Raw genomic sequence first — 20,188 nt, 5'->3', positions numbered from 1 at the left:
GGACCCCGCCCCAAGAGGGAGCGGCACCCAGGGACGGGAGCATCGCTCCTCCGAGGGAAGGCCGAGGGGCCGGGCCTGCTCAGCCTCCAGAAGAGGTGACCGAGGGGACCTCACCAATGCCCATCAGTATCTACAGCGGGGACGCCAAGATGGACCAAGTTCTTCTGGACCAGGTTCTTCTGACCAGGTTTTTCTGGACCAGGTTCTTCTGGACCAGGTTCTTCTCGGTGGTGCCCAGCAACAGCACAAGAGAAAACAGGCAGGAACTGATGCACACAAAGTTCCACCTGAACATGAGGAAGAACTTCTTTCCTGTGCAGTGACCGTGCGCGGGACCCAGACCAGGGAGGGTGCGGAGCATCCTCGCTAGGGGATGTTCCAGAATGGTCTGGACGCGATCCTGTGCCCTGTGCTCTGCAATGACCCTCCTTGAGCAGGGAGGTGGGACCAGGTGACCCCCTGTGTTCCATACCCCTGACCCACCCTGTGAGCACGGCAGCAGCAGACCCCAGCCCGGTCCCTGCGCACGAGGTGCCCACGTGGCTCGGGGACATTGCCCTGTCCCTGCCTTGGCACAGGCAGGGAGGACAGAGCTGATAACAGGTGGTGAGGACACGGCAAAGCCAGGCCAGGCACTGCCAGCGCCTCTGCTTCTTGTCTTTGACCTTCAGCTGCTTGTTCTGTCGATGGACAACAGTTTAAAGAACCACCCCTCTTCCTCTGTTCCACATTTTGTGTTTTATTTAAACTCTGCGGCATCACAGCATTGCTGAAATTTAAATGGAATGAGTAGCACAAGTTTAAATGCTAATGCTGCTGGATCTGGTGACCTTTGCAGGCTGATCCTGCTGGAGGTGCCAGGGGGTACAAAACCCCAAGGATCTGCACAGAAGTGGGGACAGAAACGGTGAATTGCCCCTGTTCCAAACTAGAGATAATTTCATTTCCACCAAGGCAGTGGTTAGAAGGTGTGAGACTCTGCAGGAAACTACACTGACCCAGGAGCACGTGGTGGGATGTGTGCCCACTGCAAGCAAGAATTACCCAGCCAGAAAATCCAATCTGGGGCTTTGTAGTTAATAAAATTATTGGGGGAACAGACTATATGTTCTCACATCCACCTGGACTAAATCTGGACAATCTGGGCATGGACCCTTTATTTATACGTCTGTAGACATAAATATGTAGATATAGATGTGTCTTTTACATAAAGAATCTTCCTCTGATTAAATATTTTGTGAAGGAGCTAAAAGAGAAGGTTTTTGGTGTTAGTTAATAATCTCCAGTGCTAAATCCCAGCTCCTGCAGAAGTGAGGGGGAGCGCTTGGCTTGCTGAGGGGTTGGTCGCAATCACTGATAATAACTATATACAGAACTTACAAAACCAGGGGATTACGACAGGTGCTGAGTTCATCCTGGCTGGTGTTCCCAGAGCTCCAGGCGTGCTAAAACCTGCACCTGCACTCTGCCTGTCTGCCCTGCCCAGAGCTTCCATCCAGGCACAAACACTGGCCAAACACTGCTGGGGAAGGGATTGCTTCATACAATGAAATCCTGCAGCAACTCTTCCATTCAAGGGCAAAGAGAGGCACAAACACGTGGAAAAGAACAAGTTAAACACATAAAGCTTAAAAATCCAGCATGGATTTGGAAGGGGCTTTTTTGGGCTACAAAGATGGTGAAGGGTCTGGAGGGGAAGGCATGTGAAGGGAGGATGAGGGCACTGAGGGATTGCTGGGGTGTCTGTGCAGGACCAGGAGTTGGACTGGATGATCATTGTGGGTCCCTTCCAGCTCAGGAGATTCCATGAAATTAAACTAATAATGGTGGTGGAGTCCCCATCCCTGGAGGTGTCCAAGGAATGCTTGGATGTGGCACCCAGTGCTCTGGGCTGGGTGACAAGCCAGGTTGGACTCAATGGTCTGGGAGGCCTTTTCCAACTAAATTATTCTGGCATTCAAGTTTGGGCAGGAATAGCCTGTGTTTTAATAGGACCACATTGTTTCACAGACTTCAGACACACTTTCCAACAGCATTTTTTTGAAATTTTTCAATCATAACCACGTTCTGCTTTGGAGGAGGGATGGTTAAAAGCACATCCTTTACCTGTCCTGCTCCAAAACTGGACGCAGTTATTTACTCTCATTCCATGACTTACACGTGCACTGTGGACTCATGCCACTCTGTTTTCTCAAAAGAAAGGAAGTTCAGCCTAAGTTAATAAACTCAAAAAAATACAGGGGAAATGTTTTTACCTTTCATGATGCCAAGGTTCCACCTCTCTTGCCCAGGCTCTGATGACATCCCCAGTGCAAACACAGGACAGATCATCCCAGGTGAGGGGGTCGGTGACACTTCAAGCCTGGCACCACTCATGCCCTGCCAGGCAAGGAACAGAGAGAAAGGTCAGATCACTTTTTAAAGCAAAATACTGACACTCCAGCCCTCGAGGCTCCATTTGCTCTTGTTTTAAACATAAACATCTTAAATAACATCAATGCTTATAAGAAAGTCTTCTGGATTCTCTGGATTCTCGGCCACTTGAAATGCCAGCGGTTATTTGGGATTGAACTGATTGTATTTCATCCTTCCGCACTCGGGGACACACACGTGTGGTTACCGAGCATTCCAGAGCCCGAAGCTCTGGAGAAAAAGGTGATTTCCATCGCCACCGTGTGTCCGAGGCAGAGAACGCCGATTCCACAAAAAACTCCACCCAACATCCTCGCGAAATCCCACCGGGACTTCGTGATTCACCTGCAGGGAGAGGCCTGATAATGCTCCCACTGATTTTTGCGTGTGTGTGGCCTCTGGGTTTTCTAGGCACAGCTGCCCCAGAGCTGTTGTGTTTCACCGGGGGCTCAGCCTGGGCGCCCTCCCACCCTGCATTGGGCTGCAGGGAAGCACAGGTGAGCACAGGGAAGCAGAAATTATCAGCAAATAATTTCAAATAGCAAGTGAAAATGACCTCATTTGCTAAAACCTCCGAGTAGCAGCGTGTGAGCACATAACTCATTCCAAATTATCCACTTAGATCTTCTTGGAGTGCAACTGGAGTGACAAATGTGCTTGGAAAGAGGTTGGGAATGGAACTGAGACCTTTGGGAGCTGCTTCACATGTGCCATTGAGCAGCCATCGGGTGGTGGCACCTTTAGGCCTCTGCTAAACTGGAAACCATTGGAGCAGACTTCAGAAAGAAGACTTTTCCTGTCACTGCTCCCTCCAGGAGCCATCAGAGGTCTGTGGCTTCAGCTCAGGTCAGCCAGGAGATGCTGTATCACTAAAATACTGGTCTGAAAAACCTGTAACTCCACGGACTGGTTAATGTTCCTCATGAATATTTTTTCATTCCCATGCCAGAGGCATGACAGAAAGACCCTTAACACTGAAATATCCAAAGCCACTGTCGTCCATGGAAAGCTGCAGGCCTCAGGACAGTACTTTTACCTTGCAGATGCACCACCTTCCCTGGGAACAGCAGGAACCAGCTGCTGAGAGGATTCCCATATGCCAATTCCTTCCATTAACCACCTAGAGTCCTCATTCCCAGATGCAGGAAAAACCTGTTAGCAGAAGCAATAAATATTTCATTGACATTCCAGACTCTGCCTCTCCCAAATTCTGAATTTTTTCCCATAATTTTTCACATGCGCTTGGAGCCTGGGCAAAAGGAAAAGGAAATAGTTGCCCCTGTTTTTAATCCTGTTGGTAATAGAAGAAATTCTCCCCTCTGAGGGTGGGCAGGCCCTGGCACAGGGTGCCCAGAGCAGCTGGGGCTGCCCCTGGATCCCTGGCAGTGCCCAAGGCCAGGCTGGACATTGGGGCTGGAGCAGCCTGGGACAGTGAGAGGTGTCCCTGCCCATGGCAGGAGTGACACTGGATGATCCTTCAGGCTCCTTCCCACCCAGAATGGGCACTGGGGAGCGGGGATTGGAGAGTGGGATTTGGGGAATGGGCACTGGGGAGCGGGGATTGGAGAGTGGGATTTGGGGAATGGGCACTGGGGAGCGGGGATTGGAGAGTGGGATTTGGGGAATGGGCACTGGGGAGCGGGGATTGGAGAGTGGGATTTGGGGAATGGGCACTGGGGAGCGGGGATTGGAGAGTGGGATTTGGGGAATGGGCACTGGGGAGCGGGGATTGGAGAGTGGGATTTGGGGAATGGGCACTGGGGAGCGGGGATTGGAGAGTGGGATTTGGGGAATGGGCACTGGGGAGCGGGGATTGGAGAGTGGGATTTGGGGAATGGGCACTGGGGAGCGGGGATTGGAGAGTGGGATTTGGGGAATGGGCACTGGGGAGCGGGGATTGGAGAGTGGGATTTGGGGAATGGGCACTGGGGAGCGGGGATTGGAGAGTGGGATTTGGGGAATGGGCACTGGGGAGCGGGGATTGGAGAGTGGGATTTGGGGAATGGGCACTGGGGAGCGGGGATTGGAGAGTGGGATTTGGGGAATGGGCACTGGGGAGCGGGGATTGGAGAGTGGGATTTGGGGAATGGGCACTGGGGAGCGGGGATTGGAGAGTGGGATTTGGGGAATGGGCACTGGGGAGCGGGGATTGGAGAGTGGGATTTGGGGAATGGGCACTGGGGAGCGGGGATTGGAGAGTGGGATTTGGGGAATGGGCACTGGGGAGCGGGGATTGGAGAGTGGGATTTGGGGAATGGGCACTGGGGAGCGGGGATTGGAGAGTGGGATTTGGGGAATGGGCACTGGGGAGCGGGGATTGGAGAGTGGGATTTGGGGAATGGGCACTGGGGAGCGGGGATTGGAGAGTGGGATTTGGGGAATGGGCACTGGGGAGCGGGGATTGGAGAGTGGGATTTGGGGAATGGGCACTGGGGAGCGGGGATTGGAGAGTGGGATTTGGGGAATGGGCACTGGGGAGCGGGGATTGGAGAGTGGGATTTGGGGAATGGGCACTGGGGAGCGGGGATTGGAGAGTGGGATTTGGGGAATGGGCACTGGGGAGCGGGGATTGGAGAGTGGGATTTGGGGAATGGGCACTGGGGAGCGGGGATTGGAGAGTGGGATTTGGGGAATGGGCACTGGGGAGCGGGGATTGGAGAGTGGGATTTGGGGAATGGGCACTGGGGAGCGGGGATTGGAGAGTGGGATTTGGGGAATGGGCACTGGGGAGCGGGGATTGGAGAGTGGGATTTGGGGAATGGGCACTGGGGAGCGGGGATTGGAGAGTGGGATTTGGGGAATGGGCACTGGGGAGCGGGGATTGGAGAGTGGGATTTGGGGAATGGGAGGTGCAGAGCGCCTCCTTGCACAACAGCTGCTCATAACTCTCCGCTCAGCGCATCCATCCCCACAGAAACCCTCACTCTGGGATTGCATCCCCATCGCTCCACATCTCTGTGTTTGATTTCTGCCCATACCTAGAGAACAGGCTCTGATCCGTGTGGAATGGGGTCCGAAGGCTGCTGACAGCCCTTCTGCTTCCTGCTCCTCGGGACGTCCTGGGAGGATCACACCTGCGGAAGAGGCGGCTGCAGGGAGGGAGTTCCCTTTTGGATACACTGGTTGGGACAAGGCTCACGCTCTGTGTTTAGGCCAGACGAGTTTTACTCCAAGGAGCAGGACCAGCACCACGGGGCAGGGATGGAGCGCCTGGCCTCCTTCGGTAGTAAGTGCCACCTGACAATTCAGCCCCCACATCTGGGCATGAAGAACCTGGATGGCTGGGCTCAATGGTCTTAGAGGGCTTTTCCAGCCCAAACAGTTCTCTGATTCCATGACATTTGGGAAGGGTATGCCATTGTTTAAAGCCATCGGCAGCCATGGGAGAGGGAGACAGAAAGCCAAAAGGGGTTGGTCCACAGAATCACTTATTTGTACAAATTCTTAAGAGCACGGGGACACAAATGATTCAGTGTGAGTTTTGTCTTCTTTCTCTCCACTTATAATTGAGCTGGTTCAAATCCATTTTCTTGGAAAAAATCAGAATCATGGAATCCCAGAGTGGTTTGGGTGGGAAGGAGCCTGAAGGATCATCCAGTGCCACCCCTGCCATGGGCACGGACACCTCCCACTGTGCCAGGCTGCTCCAGCCCCAATGTTCAGCCTGGCCTTGGACACTGCCAGGGATCCAGGGGCAGTCACAGCTGCTCTGGGCCTCAGCACCCTCACAGGGAAGGATTTCTTCCCAATATCCCATCTAACCCTGTTTTCTTTGAGTTTGGAGCCATTATAACCTGAGAGTCTTATTTATTTTGTTGCACGGTTGAGTTCACTGAAAATCCATAATCATGGAACATCCTGAGCTGGACCCACAAGCACCATCAGCTGCTGGGGCTGGGCACAGGTGAATTTAGGGGCTGCCAAGGCAGTGCTGTGCTCGTGTCACAGGAGATTTCCCTGTTTTCCCAGATGACCCCTTTGATAAGCCCCCGTGCCGAGGCTGCTCCTCGTACCTGACGGAGCCCTACGTGAAGTGTGCGGAGTGTGGGCCCCCTCCCTTCCTGCTGTGCCTGCAGGTGAGTGCCAGCAGCAGGGCAGAGCCTTTCATTGCTCTGAGAGAGCCATCCAAGGCCTGCCTGGTGCCAGGCTGTCCAGGAACACGTTAATAACCGCCCTCTCCAACACTCTTGTTTGCTCAGGGATGGGGAAATGACAAAGGGGGTTTGGGGGGTGAAGGATTGAGGCATGGGCAGGGGAAGGAGGTCTTTGTGCAGCAGCCAAACCACCTCACTCACCTCACTCAGCCTGGGGTGACCCAACGTGCTGCTGCATGTCTGGGGCAGTATCATTTCTGTCATCCTTTGTGGCATGGAAAAGAAAATCCCATCCAGAAACACCCCCCATGCATTTTTTCCCTTCCCAAATAGAAAAGGAGAAGCTGCAATATTGACAGTAATTGTTTGTGACCAGATGCAGTTCTTTAAAAATTCTGTGTGTGAGCTGGTAACCACAGAAAGTACTGCTGGTGTAATTAATAAGTGAATAACTTTGTGTTATTATGACTAAAAATTGGCAGTAACCTCTAAGAGTGAAAGAAGAGCTGAGCCTTGTGTTCAGCTCTGTACAAAATACACAAACCCCTATTTTGCATATTGGGTGTATTTTTGCTCACTTACCTGTATTTTAAAAGTCAGAAATTTAACTGTTAAAAACAGCTGCAAACCTGGTGCTTTTAATCAGAGAGCCAGGATTAAAGGGAAACTTTGTGTTCAATACTTACTAAATGCTATGTGTTCTCTTCCTGGAAGGATCAAACTATATATGGTGCTATTATATATAAGGTGCTATTCAAGCTATAACACCAAACTTTTTTCACCTTAATGCTTAACGAAAAATTTTTGGATTCCCAGGAGTTATGTCTTGGGGCAAAAGATAAGCAAGCTACAAAGATTTAACATGATTTTATGGGTTTGCTCAAATTAAATCAGAAAAATTTAATGTATCAGGTGGTCAGTTTTGGATACCCCGTGGTCAGATAATAAAACTTTAAAAAGGGAGCAGTGAAAATCGTTTCAGGGCAGAAGTAACACAATTCTGATCTTTTGTTCTGCAGTGTTTCACCCGAGGATTTGAATACAAGAAACATCAAAGTGATCATACTTATGAGATAATGGTAAATATTCCTTTTGGATAACACCTACTCAGTCCTGGGCTCTCTCAGCTTCCCAGGAGTTAGACCTTGCTTACTCATATTACATTGAAAGGTTGAGTGATGCAATTCTTTGATTCAGAGGTTTAAAACTACTAAAAAAAGAAAAAAATCCACCCAGAACAGGATGGAGTAGTGGAGTCATTTAAAGCTGCATCTTCTTCTTGTGCCTGGAGAGCACAATGCTATCACTAGACTTACAGTTCTTTAACCATGTAAATCAACTTCTCTTTCTCTAGGCTTGTTTTTCCTTCCTCAAAACTAATAATTCTTAAAGTCTCCAGCAGTTTTTACTGTGTTTCCTAGTATAACATTGTGTAATAGCAGCTGGGAGACACAAATATACCAGTGTTTGCTGTGGTTGATGCCCTGACGCCCTAAGGAATCCAATAATTATTCAATCAGGTTTTGTAAAAGTTTAAAAGTACCAGAATTATCTCCTGTGTGGCCCCGTGGTTCAGAACTTCTCTGCTCTTCCTGAGGTGGCTTGGAACAGAGGATCACAGTTTGTTCTGCTTTTTTCTTCTCCAGACATCTGATTTCCCTGTCCTGGATCCCAACTGGACAGCTCAGGAGGAAATGTCTCTCCTGGAAGCTGTGATGGACTGTGGATTTGGGAACTGGTGAGGATTCAGTGGCTCAGCCAATTTCGTTCAGTGATGGGCAGTTTTTCCTCTCTTTTCCCTGGATCTCACTGTTGAATTCATCAGTGCACATTGTTCAGTGACTTATTGTGGGTGAGACACTAATTTAGCAGCTAAAGTGGAAAGCTGGGGTGTCAGATCCTGTGTTCATGAGTTATCTGTCTTCTTCTTTATTAAAAACAGTTGTGTTAAGAGTACAGAACCCCAGAATTCACAGAAGCAGAACTGAGAGTTCTTAGGTGCACACTGCTGTCGGAAGACTGAAAACTGGTTACAGAGTTTACTATTACCTGGAGCCAGTGAAATGTGTGAAAAGCTCTCAAATAACAGCAGTAGATTTCAAGGCTGTTAAAGATGTGGTACATTGCATCAGCCAGAGGATTTCCCATATGAAAACAGTGAATTGCACTGTTCATGGGCACCCAAAAAGAGCTCCCTGGCACCGTATCAAACGTGTGAGTGTTGGTGCTGAGAGTGTGAGTTCAGGCACCATCACAGGCCAGTTCTCTGCACACAATACAACCAATCTCCTGTCCAAAATTACCTTTTCCCACTGGAGAAATTAAAAAAACCCCAACATTTCTGTGTTGTTCACATGAAGCCTCCCCCTCTCCCCACTCCAGGCAGGACGTGGCCAACCAGATGTGCACCAAGTCCAAGGAGGAGTGTGAGAAGCACTACATGAAACACTTCATCAACAACCCCCTGTTTGCTGAAGCAGGCAGAGGAGGCTCAGCACAACGAGACTGCCATTCCTTTCCAGTGTGAGTATCCCTGCCCTGCACTCACAGGGAGCTTCCCTGCGAGGTCCCTGCTCTGCCAAGGCTGGGATCAGCAGCTCTGGGAAGGACAGGCACCACAGATGCTGTTTGCTTTCATTCCCAAAGGGATAACCTGTTCTGATAACTGGCTTGGAGAATGTCAGGAGCAGGGTTCTCTTCACACTGGATTAATTCCTGGGTGTATCACACAGACGAGGCTGCCAGTTCCATGGGAAAAGGCAGGGAGCAGCATGGTCTGACACAAACAGCAGGGTCTCAAAAGCAGAAGTTCCTGCATAGCCAGAGGACACAGAAATCACCCCAGCAGGAACCTGGATGTTTGTACCCACTGGATTAAAATCCACCCCAAAGCTCCTTCATGTGTGTCCCTCACAGTAGATTCCAGTGTGGTTCTCAGCCTGTCCAGCCCCTGCCCTGCCCTGTTCTGCCTTTAAACATTCCCTCTGAGCATGTGCACATCACTGTGTACACACTGTGTCCCAGGCCTAACTGCTGATTTAATTTGCCATAAAATCACTCCTTTCAACTGTGCTGATTTCACACCTCTCTCTTGAAAACTGCCTGTTAAAAAGTCTGAGCTAAATTGCAGCAAGTTAACAAATTCTCAGTTTTCCTTGCATTTCACATCTTCAGCATTCCCCCAGTCTGGCAACTGTTCATTCCAGAGCTCCCCAGCCTCTCTGGGTGAGGCAGTTGCTGGGTGTCTGGAGCTTTACATTTCCCAGTAAAGTGGTTAGAGCTAAACAGCAGGAACTGGGCAATTTTGGTTCTGTCCCTGGCTGTTATTGATTTTTTTATGTGCCCTGGGCCAAGACAAACTCTCTGTGCCTCAGCCTGCTTTATCTGTGCCGTGAGACACACAACACTCAGCTCCTGCACAAGTGCATTGTGAGCCTCAGACTATTATTGTCTGTAAAACACCGAGCTCCTCAGCTGGGAAGAGCTGTAAAAATTGGGAGTTCTCTGGCTTTAATTGCAGCTCTGTCAATGGCCCCCAGAAGAAGGCAGATTTAACACTCCTGTTCCTATTAACTAAAAGAACCTGCACACTGAGCCCCAGGGAGCTGCAGAGGTTTAGAGGGGGATGCTGAGCTCCAAAATGTAAAGTTTACATTTTATTACCTGTTTATTACCTTGAATTTGTGTTTGACTCTTGAGAATACTATGAAGATCTCAGACTGCTGCATTTTTCTCTGGATGAACTCTGTCTTTTCTGCCTATAACACTGAATAAAAGCCCAATCAGGGTATTTTTCTTCACCTAATTATTCCCACTTTTCCTGCAAAATAAACACTTATTTACAGATCCTTAAAAGAAGATCCCAAGCCCTACTCAACAAGTGAAAACCTTTGGTTTTTTTCAGCTGCTGATGATCCCCCACGGCCCACCTTTGATTCCTTGCTCTCCAGGGACATGGCTGGGTACATGCCAGCCAGAGCTGACTTCGTTGAGGTAAGAATGACTCTCCTCCCATACTTTAAATTTGCTGCTGGGTGCAGGCTCAGCACACACACCCTGTTTGCCCCTGCCTGTCTTTGCTCTTCATTTAAAAACATCACAGGAGGCCACAGGACTGAGGGATGCTCTTAGTCCTGTGGTTTAATTTAAGGTTATCCTGCGAGGAGCAGGGAGTTGGACTGTGACCCTTACAGGTCCCTTCCAAGTTGAGATATTCCATGATTAAACCTCTGGATTAATTAAGGGTTTGGTGACAGAGGTGGCGCTGGTGGCCTGCAGAGCCGGGAGAGGCAGCAGAGAGGCTGCAGGACGTGCTGCTGCCACCAGATGTCCAGCCAGGGGTGGCCCTGCTGAGCGGGCTGGGTGCTGGAAATTGGATGCTCGGCCAAAGGATCAGCTCCAGCACTGTCACCTGCCTGAGGGAAGCACACACAGGTCTGCTCCAGACATCTCTTGGAAGACCTGCATTGCTTTCCATGCTTTTGGCTGGGGGCCCAAGGCCCCAGTTCCTGCTCCTGTCCATGGAGGAATGAGTTCAGCCATGCACGGGCTCGTTTTTGTACCTCTGAGCAGAATCAGCACGGGGCCATCCCCACAATCACACCCTGTGCCTGGACACAGCTCTCAGGCACATGGAGGGGACGCTTGGGGGTGTCCTGAGCCGGGCCAGGGGTTGGACTTGGTGGTCCTTGTGGGTTCCTTCCAACTCAGGACATTCTGTGACTCATTTCCATCACAGTCAGGGAGTCATTACCTCATTAATTCCCACTGTCCTGTCACAACATCCTGCTGCAGCTGCAGCCATGGGGGTGCATTGACGCATTCCCCAGGTAAAGCTCCCCTGTGGGGTTTGTTGCCCAAGGATGGAACCTTGTACCCTGTATATGAGTAAATATCTCTGCTCCCAGTCCTTCTGCATGTTCTGAAACCAGAGGCCAATGTTTTAGTGCTAGTTAATGACAATGTATTAATCACCTCTGAACAGGAGTTTGACAACTATGCTGAGTGGGATTTGAGAGATATTGATTTTGTAGAAGATGATTCAGACATTTTGCATGGTAAGTGCCACATTTCTGTACCCAGGCTCGAAACTGTTTCAGATGCCTGTGCAGCTTTTCATTGGGTCTCTTTCTCCACATGCTTTGAAAGTGAACATACACTTCTAATGTATGGGGTTTAATGTTTGGGGTTTTAATGTATTAAATGTATCAGCGTAGGTATTAATGCAGGCAGCAAGGAGGTGTGGAGTTGAAGACTATATGAGACACATTAAAAGTGTTGGACTCTTGAAGCTGTGTGATTTTTCATGTGTTCAACATGCCCTGAGTTAGAGTAGCATCACCTGTGTGTGACAACTTCCTTTTTAATGTGAAGAAGATGATTGTATGAGCCCAGTTCCTGCTCTGAGTTTCTGTGAACGTGGCTGCCTTAATAATATGAAATAACAGGAATTACTAAAGTGACATTTTAATCCATAGAGAGGAAAAGATCCTGCTTTTCCCCACATTTGTAAGTACACACAGGGTTTAAAAGTCCTGTGTTTATGCCTCAGAATTCTGCCATCTGTGTCAGGCAGTTCTGAGCTAAAGCCTTTGCATCCCTTGGAGACAGACAAATCCTGTTACAGTCTTGGCAAAGTTAAAAAACACCAGTTTGAAGTTGAGCAGTGTACGCAGGAGCTTTAGGAATGCAAACTCCCCTGGCTCAGGAAGGTTATGAGAGTCGTATGTCAGTCTCTCCCCTTTCAGCATTTATTGAGAGGGGGACTGGCTTGAGGCCATGGCAGGGATTCCATGTGCCAGCTCTCTGCTGTTTTGTCCTATTCTGGCTCCTGGTGAACTGGAAAAGCAAAATAATCTCCTATTTGTGCACATTAATTGATAGATTCGTGTTCAATCCATCGGGTTTTGCAGCACTCCCCTCACACCTGCCTTCCTCCCAGGCACAGTTCAGCCATTTGAGGTCTCTTCTGCCAGGGGCCCATCCTCCAGGAGCTCTGCTAACTCCTGCTGGAGCTGGATCTGCTTGTCCTCCTGCACATCCTGCAACAGGGACTTCCACAATCGAATTAGGAGTTCACAATTTAATTATGTGTTGTGTGAAAAAATACTTCCCCCTCGTCTGTCCAATCTTTTGCCTGGTAATTTCATTGGATGTTCCCTAGTCCATCCTTCAGTTGTCTTCAGTGTTTGGGAAGGGATGTCAGGCATTTGCTCTGTGCAAACTGTTTGGCAGAGGTTGTGGAGCGTGACCAGCTGCATTTTGGATCTCTTAGCCCAGGAACTCTGGCATCTGCCTTCCCACAGCTGTCCCAGATCTGCCCATGTGAGAGAGAAAGCCTCGCAAAAATGAAGTCCCAGGGTCCAGCCAGCTGTTTCCCTTTCACATGAGGCATCTCAGGGAGAGAAAGAATTCTTTGCTAGAAAATTTGGAATGAGATCTTTCCCTTCTGTGATTTAACACAAAAAAAGGAAGGAGCCACATCCTCCCTGTCCTGCAGTTTTAAAGGGCTCAGCTGCCGGCTTTGCTTGAGAGAATTTTGCAACCCAATTGTAGGAGCCCATGGTGCAGAAAATGGCTCAACACGTGGCTCTGAGAGCAGGGGTGGTTTAAGGAGCCTTTGTACTTTGTAGCTGACGGGCAGAGAGGGTTGTGAGGCAACCTGGGTGTGAGGATGTAACACAGGGGTTTAACACATTTTATAGCCCAGAGAAACCCAAACGGGGCCTCGCAGCAGAGATTAAGGCTCAGGTTGGGGAAAAAATCCTCCATTTGTTTTCCTGCCACACATTAAACCTCACTGGGTTCAAGATTCATTTTTGAAAACTACTTTCCTACTGCATTTTCTGCAAGTCACTCAGGCTGGGCCCAGGGAACACCCCAGCCAGTACAGTTCCTGTGGTCTCTCTTTCCTTCTCTTGGTGCACCAGTCACAGATCAGTGCTGCAGTGCCGAGGCTGCACATCCCACAGGAATATTTGTGCTTCCATTGGAGTGGAATTCCCCCTTGTTCCCTTTCTCCCACACTGCTTTCCGTAGTATTTTGTAAAAATTATTTTTTAAGAAGTTCTAGATCTGAGCTAGATCTGTTTTCTGATTTATTATATCTTTTCTATGAAATATATCTTTATAGATTTATCTCATGTATTTTCCCTGTTAGATTCCCTGCGTTACTCTAAACAAGTTACTGGTATTCCCACAAGAAAATGCTGTTTAATGCAAGGTGGAAAGGCTCCCAGGCAGCTTTTAGGAGGAGCACAGAACCTGTACCTGCTGCCTCACCAGCTCTTCCCACCCCACAGGAGGTCACAGACATCACTCAGTCACTTCTTGGTATTAGCAAGATGGCCAAAATTGTATGAAATCTCTCATGTTTCAATTAAATTCTGGAATTGTTCTCTTTTGTTCAGTGCTGGCAGTACAGTAAGGGCATGCAAATATATATTGCAGTTACACAAAAACATAATGGACAGATCAAAAGCACCAACCAGTTACAACCCTAATTCAGCCCACAGTGCTTGAATATTTAATGAACTACAAGTTTTCATCAGGCTGAATTAGAACGTTGGTAATTTATCTTTTTCCCAGCTTTTTTCCCCCCCTTCTCATGTAAATGATTTTCACTTCTAACACTGCAAAGTAATTGCTGAAACCACAGATTTAGAAGTGAGTGGAAATAGGCTGCAACTGGCAGGGAAATTTGATTTTAAGCTGCAAGGCAGTCAGTGTCCTTGTCGACAGAACATGGTGTTTATTCTCCTGTGGACGTTCCTGCCGTGCTCCAAAGACAGATAACTGTTTGCCATGGGTCCTGCTGTCCTCCAGGGAGGGAGAATTTGGACTGCAGCCCTTCAGTTTGTCCCAAGCCCAGCACACACTGGTCACACAGGCTGTTTACTGGGATTAGTTTGCATTCTTCCCATTATCTGGGCCTCGCCTGCCAAGGCAGGTTCGCTCCCATGAAACAAAGCTCTCACTCATTAGCGTTCAACAAAGTTTCCTGCAGGCCAAATGAGGCTGAAGAGGAATGAAAAGCAAAGAAACTGTTTTGGACACACTCTGGAGAAACCAAAATATTTGGGTTTGGTTTTTTTTGGAATGGAGGAAGGAGCCTTGAATTGCTGCCTATCAGTGGGTCCTTCAGAGCTGCACCGAGCATGGCAAGGAGCCTTATCAGTGCCCAGAATGGACACCCTGAGCACGGTGTCAGCTTGGATTATCTCACATTCCCAGGACAAACAGCTGCCTCCCCGCTAGAATCCATGGGGGAAAGCTGGAGGAATCATTCTCATTCCCCCAGCATCTCCTCTCTCATTTCCATGCAGTGTGTAACAGTGTAGTAGTCGGAGTTATTCATGCATTCCAGATTTGGTAATCGCCTGGTCCTGTGTGAATATGTCTATTAAAAACAAAAGCCCCTCCAAAAGGGCATGTGGCAGGAAATACTAATTTCACTGGAAGCAGAAGCTCCATTTTTTCCCTTCATTTGTTCCTTCCTCTTCCCAGCTGATCATCATTTCTTTAGAATAATGTGCACTCAGGTGAAAGCATCAAAACTCGATGGTTAGAGGTGCATAATTACTTGTGATATTTATAGAGGTTCTCCAGTGCAGTTTCTGCATGTACTTATTAAGTTCTGCCCACACAAACCCCAGAAAATAACAAGTTGGCTGAGCTTGCAGAGGGTTTCAAAACTACAAAAATATTTTCCATAAATTGGCACCAATTCCAACCCTTCCTAATGGATTTCATTCATGTTTAACTTGCTGCATTCCCAATTTCTCGTCCCCACATTTTAGCACGAAGGAGAATTTGCTATCTCTGCTTGTTCTTAAATTAGGAAACTTACATACCTCGCTATGAAAATACACAATGATGTGGAAAATGCAAGAAATTTGGAAAAATAAGTAGGAATATTGCAGCATCCCTCCTATCTCATACAGAATCCTTTACTCCTAGATTAACATCAAATCAATTTGGGACAAACTGAAGGGTTTTTTGCTTGGGATCAAGCTCCTGAGCAAATCCCCACAGCCTTTGGGTTCAGCTGTCCCTGTTTGTATGAAATTTGATTACCCAGAGGGATGCAGGGATGAATTTCCCAGAGGCTGGGGGCTTCCTGGTGTTTACACCTACATGCATATTTAAAATAGACACATAACCACACTTCTTAATTGCATTATTAATTATTTATGCGAGAGTGCAATCAATAAGCTGCCACTATCAGTTTTGCTCTTTTTGTGTAACTACAGAGAGAAATGGATCCTGGGTTCTGTCCCCCTTGGGTCATCCCAGTTCCCCTATTTCCAAGGGCTGGTTGTTGTGTCACAGCCTCTAAACCAAGCCTTGAGCCTCTTCCTTCCGAGAGCACATGGAAATGATTAATGTAAAGTCAAAAAAACCACTACACCAGCCACCTCTACACTCATTTAATGGCCTAGAATTTGTGTGTTACCTAACAGAGCGAGGGAAGGGAAGGCAATAGGTGTCTCTTTATCTTGTCTTTCACGAATTTGCCCCAAAAGAAGTTCATTAAGCTAATGGCTGCAGGAGAGGGGAGCTGCAGGCTCCGTGAGTGGCTCAGCCAGGCTGCAGACAGGTTTGATTTTGGGAAGGATGTGATTTCTAATGAGCATGGCTTTTTCCTGGGCTTCTTCACACTGTCCTGAACTATTCTTTGTTCTCCTGGCAGACAGATAAGTTTGGAAGTTAACAAGCTGGAATCTTCCAGATGTTTTTAAGAACTGTAGCAAAGGCTACTTTGAATCCTCACAGTTCAGAACTGTGTCTGGTTCTTGGAGTTCCTTGTTCTGTGCAAAGAAGCCTTTGCCCAAAGAAGCCTTGCCCAAAGATGGTACCTCAGATCCTTAAATCCTTTTTCAGGAGAAGGAATGCTTGGCAATTGCAGGTATGAAGGAACAAATAAGTGCTGATAGCAAAACAGTCCAAGAAGGAAGAGGAAAGGAGTTCTCAGGATCTGCCCGGGTTCATGTTTACATGAGTGTATTTACAGTGATGAATTTGGCAGGAGTAAGCAAAAGAAACCTTCCCCAGGTAGGAGGCACTGCAGGTTTGCCTCTAATGGGTTGATGCCCCTGTAAAATTGCCTCAGGATTTTTAAACCAGCAAAGCAGTGACCATTCCAGCCTAACGTGAACATAAAAGCTTGACATTCAGCCTCCTGCAGTGATTGCTTATGAATTCTTTAACCTTTTTGTTTTGCAGCTCTGAAGATTGCAGTTGTAGATATCTACCATTCCAGGTTAAAGGAAAGACAGAGACGGAAAAAGTGAGTTGTGAAGCAGTAACTGTGTTCTTTCCTTCCCTGTGCAACGCTGATGGATTACACATCATTAATTTCCTACTTCACAGAAAAAAAATCCTGCCAGACTGTGACTGATTGCTGGACTCCCACTTTTTCCCCAGAAATATTTGCATCATTATTTTTAATTCCTAGTGGTCCCTAAGTTTGGTTTCCACACTGAGGATAACTCTATTGCTGACGTGGGGTTGAATATTTTATTCAGCTCATTTGACAGTGTTCTAGAATGACTCAATCTATTAATTAAATTAAGTTTTATTATAACTTTGAAATACTTTGTTCAATATTTTAAATTATATCTTGCTGGATTACTCCCTGGAAGAATTAGTGATTTGAAGTGGAGCTGCTCCAGTCCTTCTCATAAAACTACACAGTTCTGCTGAATGACAGGAAGGATTGACCTGGTCCTTTATAATCCATAAATAAAAAGTATTTATGTGGTGTGATTTCCATGATGATCAATCTTGTCATACTAAAGGAGAGTACTGCAGGGCTCTTCATAACCCTTGTGGTTACATCAGCATCAGGTTTTGTGAAGTTTCTACAGCAGGATGGGACAAAAATCTGGAGAATGACACAAAAATGCTGATGTCACTCTCAGAAAGGTGACTCTGCACAGGACAGGAGGGTTTTGTACACACCAAAGGAAATGAAATGGATTTTATAGAGCAAGTCCTGACCTGACCTTGACAGCCCAGCTCTGTGGTATCTTATTTGCCAAAGTGGAGTCACCACAGAGCAATGAGCACGTGGCACTGCTCAGACTGGTGACAAAGGTGTTTATCAGGCACCTGCTTTTCCCTCTGCTCCTTCCCCTGGTCCCATCAGGAGCAGTTCAAACCCAGAGTTGCCTCCATCATCTCTTTAAAATCCAAGCTGCCGTGGAAAAATGCCTTTCCCCTGTTCCCAGTGGTGGCATTTACAGTCCAGCCCTACCCTGTGCTTTAGCAGAGGGATGTTTGTGTCTGTCCGAAGCTGGAAATCATGTTCATGAGACATTCATTACCTCTGATTTTGGAAGGACAAGTTATAAGGTGCTGTAGATGTGAAATCTATGCCTAAAGAAGCCATTTCCAACCTTTAAAGGGATTGCAGCTCCCTTTGTGCTCAGGGCTAATGCACACCACTGTCCAAAATTTACCTTGATTAAAGGCACACTGCATCATGTTTCCATTCCAGCCAGCCCAGGGCTTATGGAAATTTCATTCATGTTTAGTTTTAGACCCCTCTGATGGTCTAAATCAAAGTTTCTTCTGAAGCCTTTGTGTTTGCGAGGCAATGCAGGAGTAATGAATGGCCTGTATTAATATAATTTTCTTTCATTTCCAGAATTATAAGAGATCATGGCCTGATCAACCTCAGAAAATTTCAGAGTGAGTATCAGGTGTAACTGCTTCCCTTCAAAGTGGCAGAACTTCACACATTCACCATTTCCAGGTCACCAGTGTGGTTTGTTCATACTGGAACATATTCAGATGTTCTAAATTCCAGCAGATTTCCTGCCCCAACTCTCTCCAGCTGTCTGGTTCTAACTACTCCCAGCTCAGTGTTTTGGTTATTGCCTCAAAGTTGCCCTTCAGAAGCATGTTGGGCTCTGCTGAGTGGGGGAAAGGGGGAAGGTGAAATCCAGGCCTTTAAGGTGCACCTCACTCTTGTGAGAAATGACCAAACAACATTGAAATATCACCCCTCATGCTTTAAGGATTTTAAGGGCTGTAACTTTGGTTGCTTTTTACTAAGCAATCTGTAGTTGTGACACCAAAATGGCCGAGAATGACCAAATGTGGATTTTTAGGCAGTGCCGAGGCTGGTGCTCCCGTCATCCCCCACAGGGGTGGCAGCAGGAGGGGTAACATGTGGTACTTCCTCCCCTGTAGTTCTGGAAAGGCGCTACCCCAAGGAGGTGCAGGACCTGTACGAGACCATGAGAAGGTTTGCCCGGATCCTGGGGCCCGTGGAGCACGACAAGTTCATCGAGAGCCACGCGCGTGAGTCCGGCAGGGCTCTGCAGCCCACGGGGACAGGTTGCATCATCTGTTCCCTAAATATATCCCTCTCCTGGAGGGCAGGAGGTGGTTTTTCTCCTCCTCCCCCATCTAACTACCTCAGGAAAACAAATACATTTGTGGTTTGATACACTGAACGGGCAGCGAGTGGGTTTTTTCCACTAAACTGTGTCCGAGCTCTTTGTTTGAGTTTTCAGTTGACTGAACATTCTGGTCACGTGTTGGAGGTAATATTTTTTTATCTAAAGACCACTGTTTATTTACTGGGACTCTGTATCAGGGGAAGAATAAAATCCCTATATTATGGCTGTGTGGAGAGATTGGGAGCTGGCAGCAAACTGAATTCTTTGAAAGACACACGTTAAACTATTGTATGTCACATAATTATATAGTGCAGTGGTCATTATGTCCTTACCTTAGGGGAGAGGCATTGTTCCATCCCTGAATCATCCCATAACCTGCATTTAGGCAGATTCCAGTCCGAGTCACCACATCCTGCTTCATTCTGTGACTTAAACTGGGAGAACTGTTGCTCATTAGAAAGAACAGAGCATTTACACAGTTGTGCCCATGTTTTCAGGACACCCTGTATGAAATACCAAAAGCATGATCCTGCAAAAGCATGAGTCCTGCATGGGAGTGCTGCTCCTGGAACCTGGTTTTGTTGTTGCAGTGGCAGCAGATCCTCAGGTGAACCTGACAGTCAGGTACAAGGCACTACACAGATCTCCTGAGCAGCAGCAGGAAATAAATTCACAAGGAAACTTGCTCCCTGTAAAACTGAGCAGTGCTGGGAGGCAGATGATGAAAGCAACAGACAGGAAATATCTCTGAGCAAAAGAAACATTTAACAATTTCATCTTACTGACTGCAGGAAAAGAATTGTCTGCAAAGAGAAATTTTGGAAGGTCCAGTTAGGAAAATCGTAGTTCCAAGAGAATATTAGATTTCTAAGGTGCCTGGCTGGAGTAGTTCCTCAAATCTATTGAAATGCCTTCCAGAAATCCCACATTATTGTTACTTGCCTTGTCCAGGGTATGGCAAAAGGACTATCAAAGCATGAAGAGAAAATGCATTTTCTGAGCACACAAAGGCTGGAAACCAGCTGAAATCTGTGTCTGAGGAGCATTGGAACACAGGGAGTCTGAGATCTTGTGGAGGGAGGTTAACCCTGGCTGTGGTTTGTGTGTTCAGAGCTGACCTGTGCAGGCAAATAGCAAAGAGCCACATTCCCAGTCCACCCCACTGACCCACTTTTGCTCTTTGGTTTTCCCTCCTGCCAACTGCTGGGGTCCAACAGTGGAATTTGAGCTGCGCAGGGAAATAAAGAGACTCCAGGAATACAGAGCAGCAGG

At 47.6% G+C, this 20,188-nt stretch overlaps 1 protein-coding gene across 1 annotated transcript in view; it reads left to right on the top strand.

Moving 5' to 3' along the window:
- The first annotated feature begins 5,218 nt into the window (after positions 1–5,218).
- Positions 5,219–20,188, top strand: part of TADA2A (transcriptional adaptor 2A) — a 21,682-nt gene continuing 6,712 nt past the window's right edge. Inside the window, 12 exon segments of the mRNA XM_008631082.2 lie at positions 5,219–5,638; positions 6,382–6,488; positions 7,526–7,585; positions 8,153–8,244; positions 8,889–8,975; positions 8,977–9,029; positions 10,411–10,499; positions 11,491–11,563; positions 16,731–16,794; positions 18,157–18,200; positions 18,705–18,815; positions 20,134–20,182. Coding sequence (XP_008629304.1) covers positions 5,614–5,638; positions 6,382–6,488; positions 7,526–7,585; positions 8,153–8,244; positions 8,889–8,975; positions 8,977–9,029; positions 10,411–10,499; positions 11,491–11,563; positions 16,731–16,794; positions 18,157–18,200; positions 18,705–18,815; positions 20,134–20,182 — 854 coding nt within the window. The 5' untranslated portion in view covers positions 5,219–5,613.

This window comes from Corvus brachyrhynchos, unplaced genomic scaffold (genome assembly GCF_000691975.1).
Source record: "Corvus brachyrhynchos isolate BGI_N302 unplaced genomic scaffold, ASM69197v1 scaffold283, whole genome shotgun sequence".
NCBI classification, from domain to species: domain Eukaryota; kingdom Metazoa; phylum Chordata; class Aves; order Passeriformes; family Corvidae; genus Corvus; species Corvus brachyrhynchos.
The sequence above is the reverse complement of the archived record's forward strand: the minus strand, read 5'-3'. Positions and strand labels throughout refer to the sequence as shown.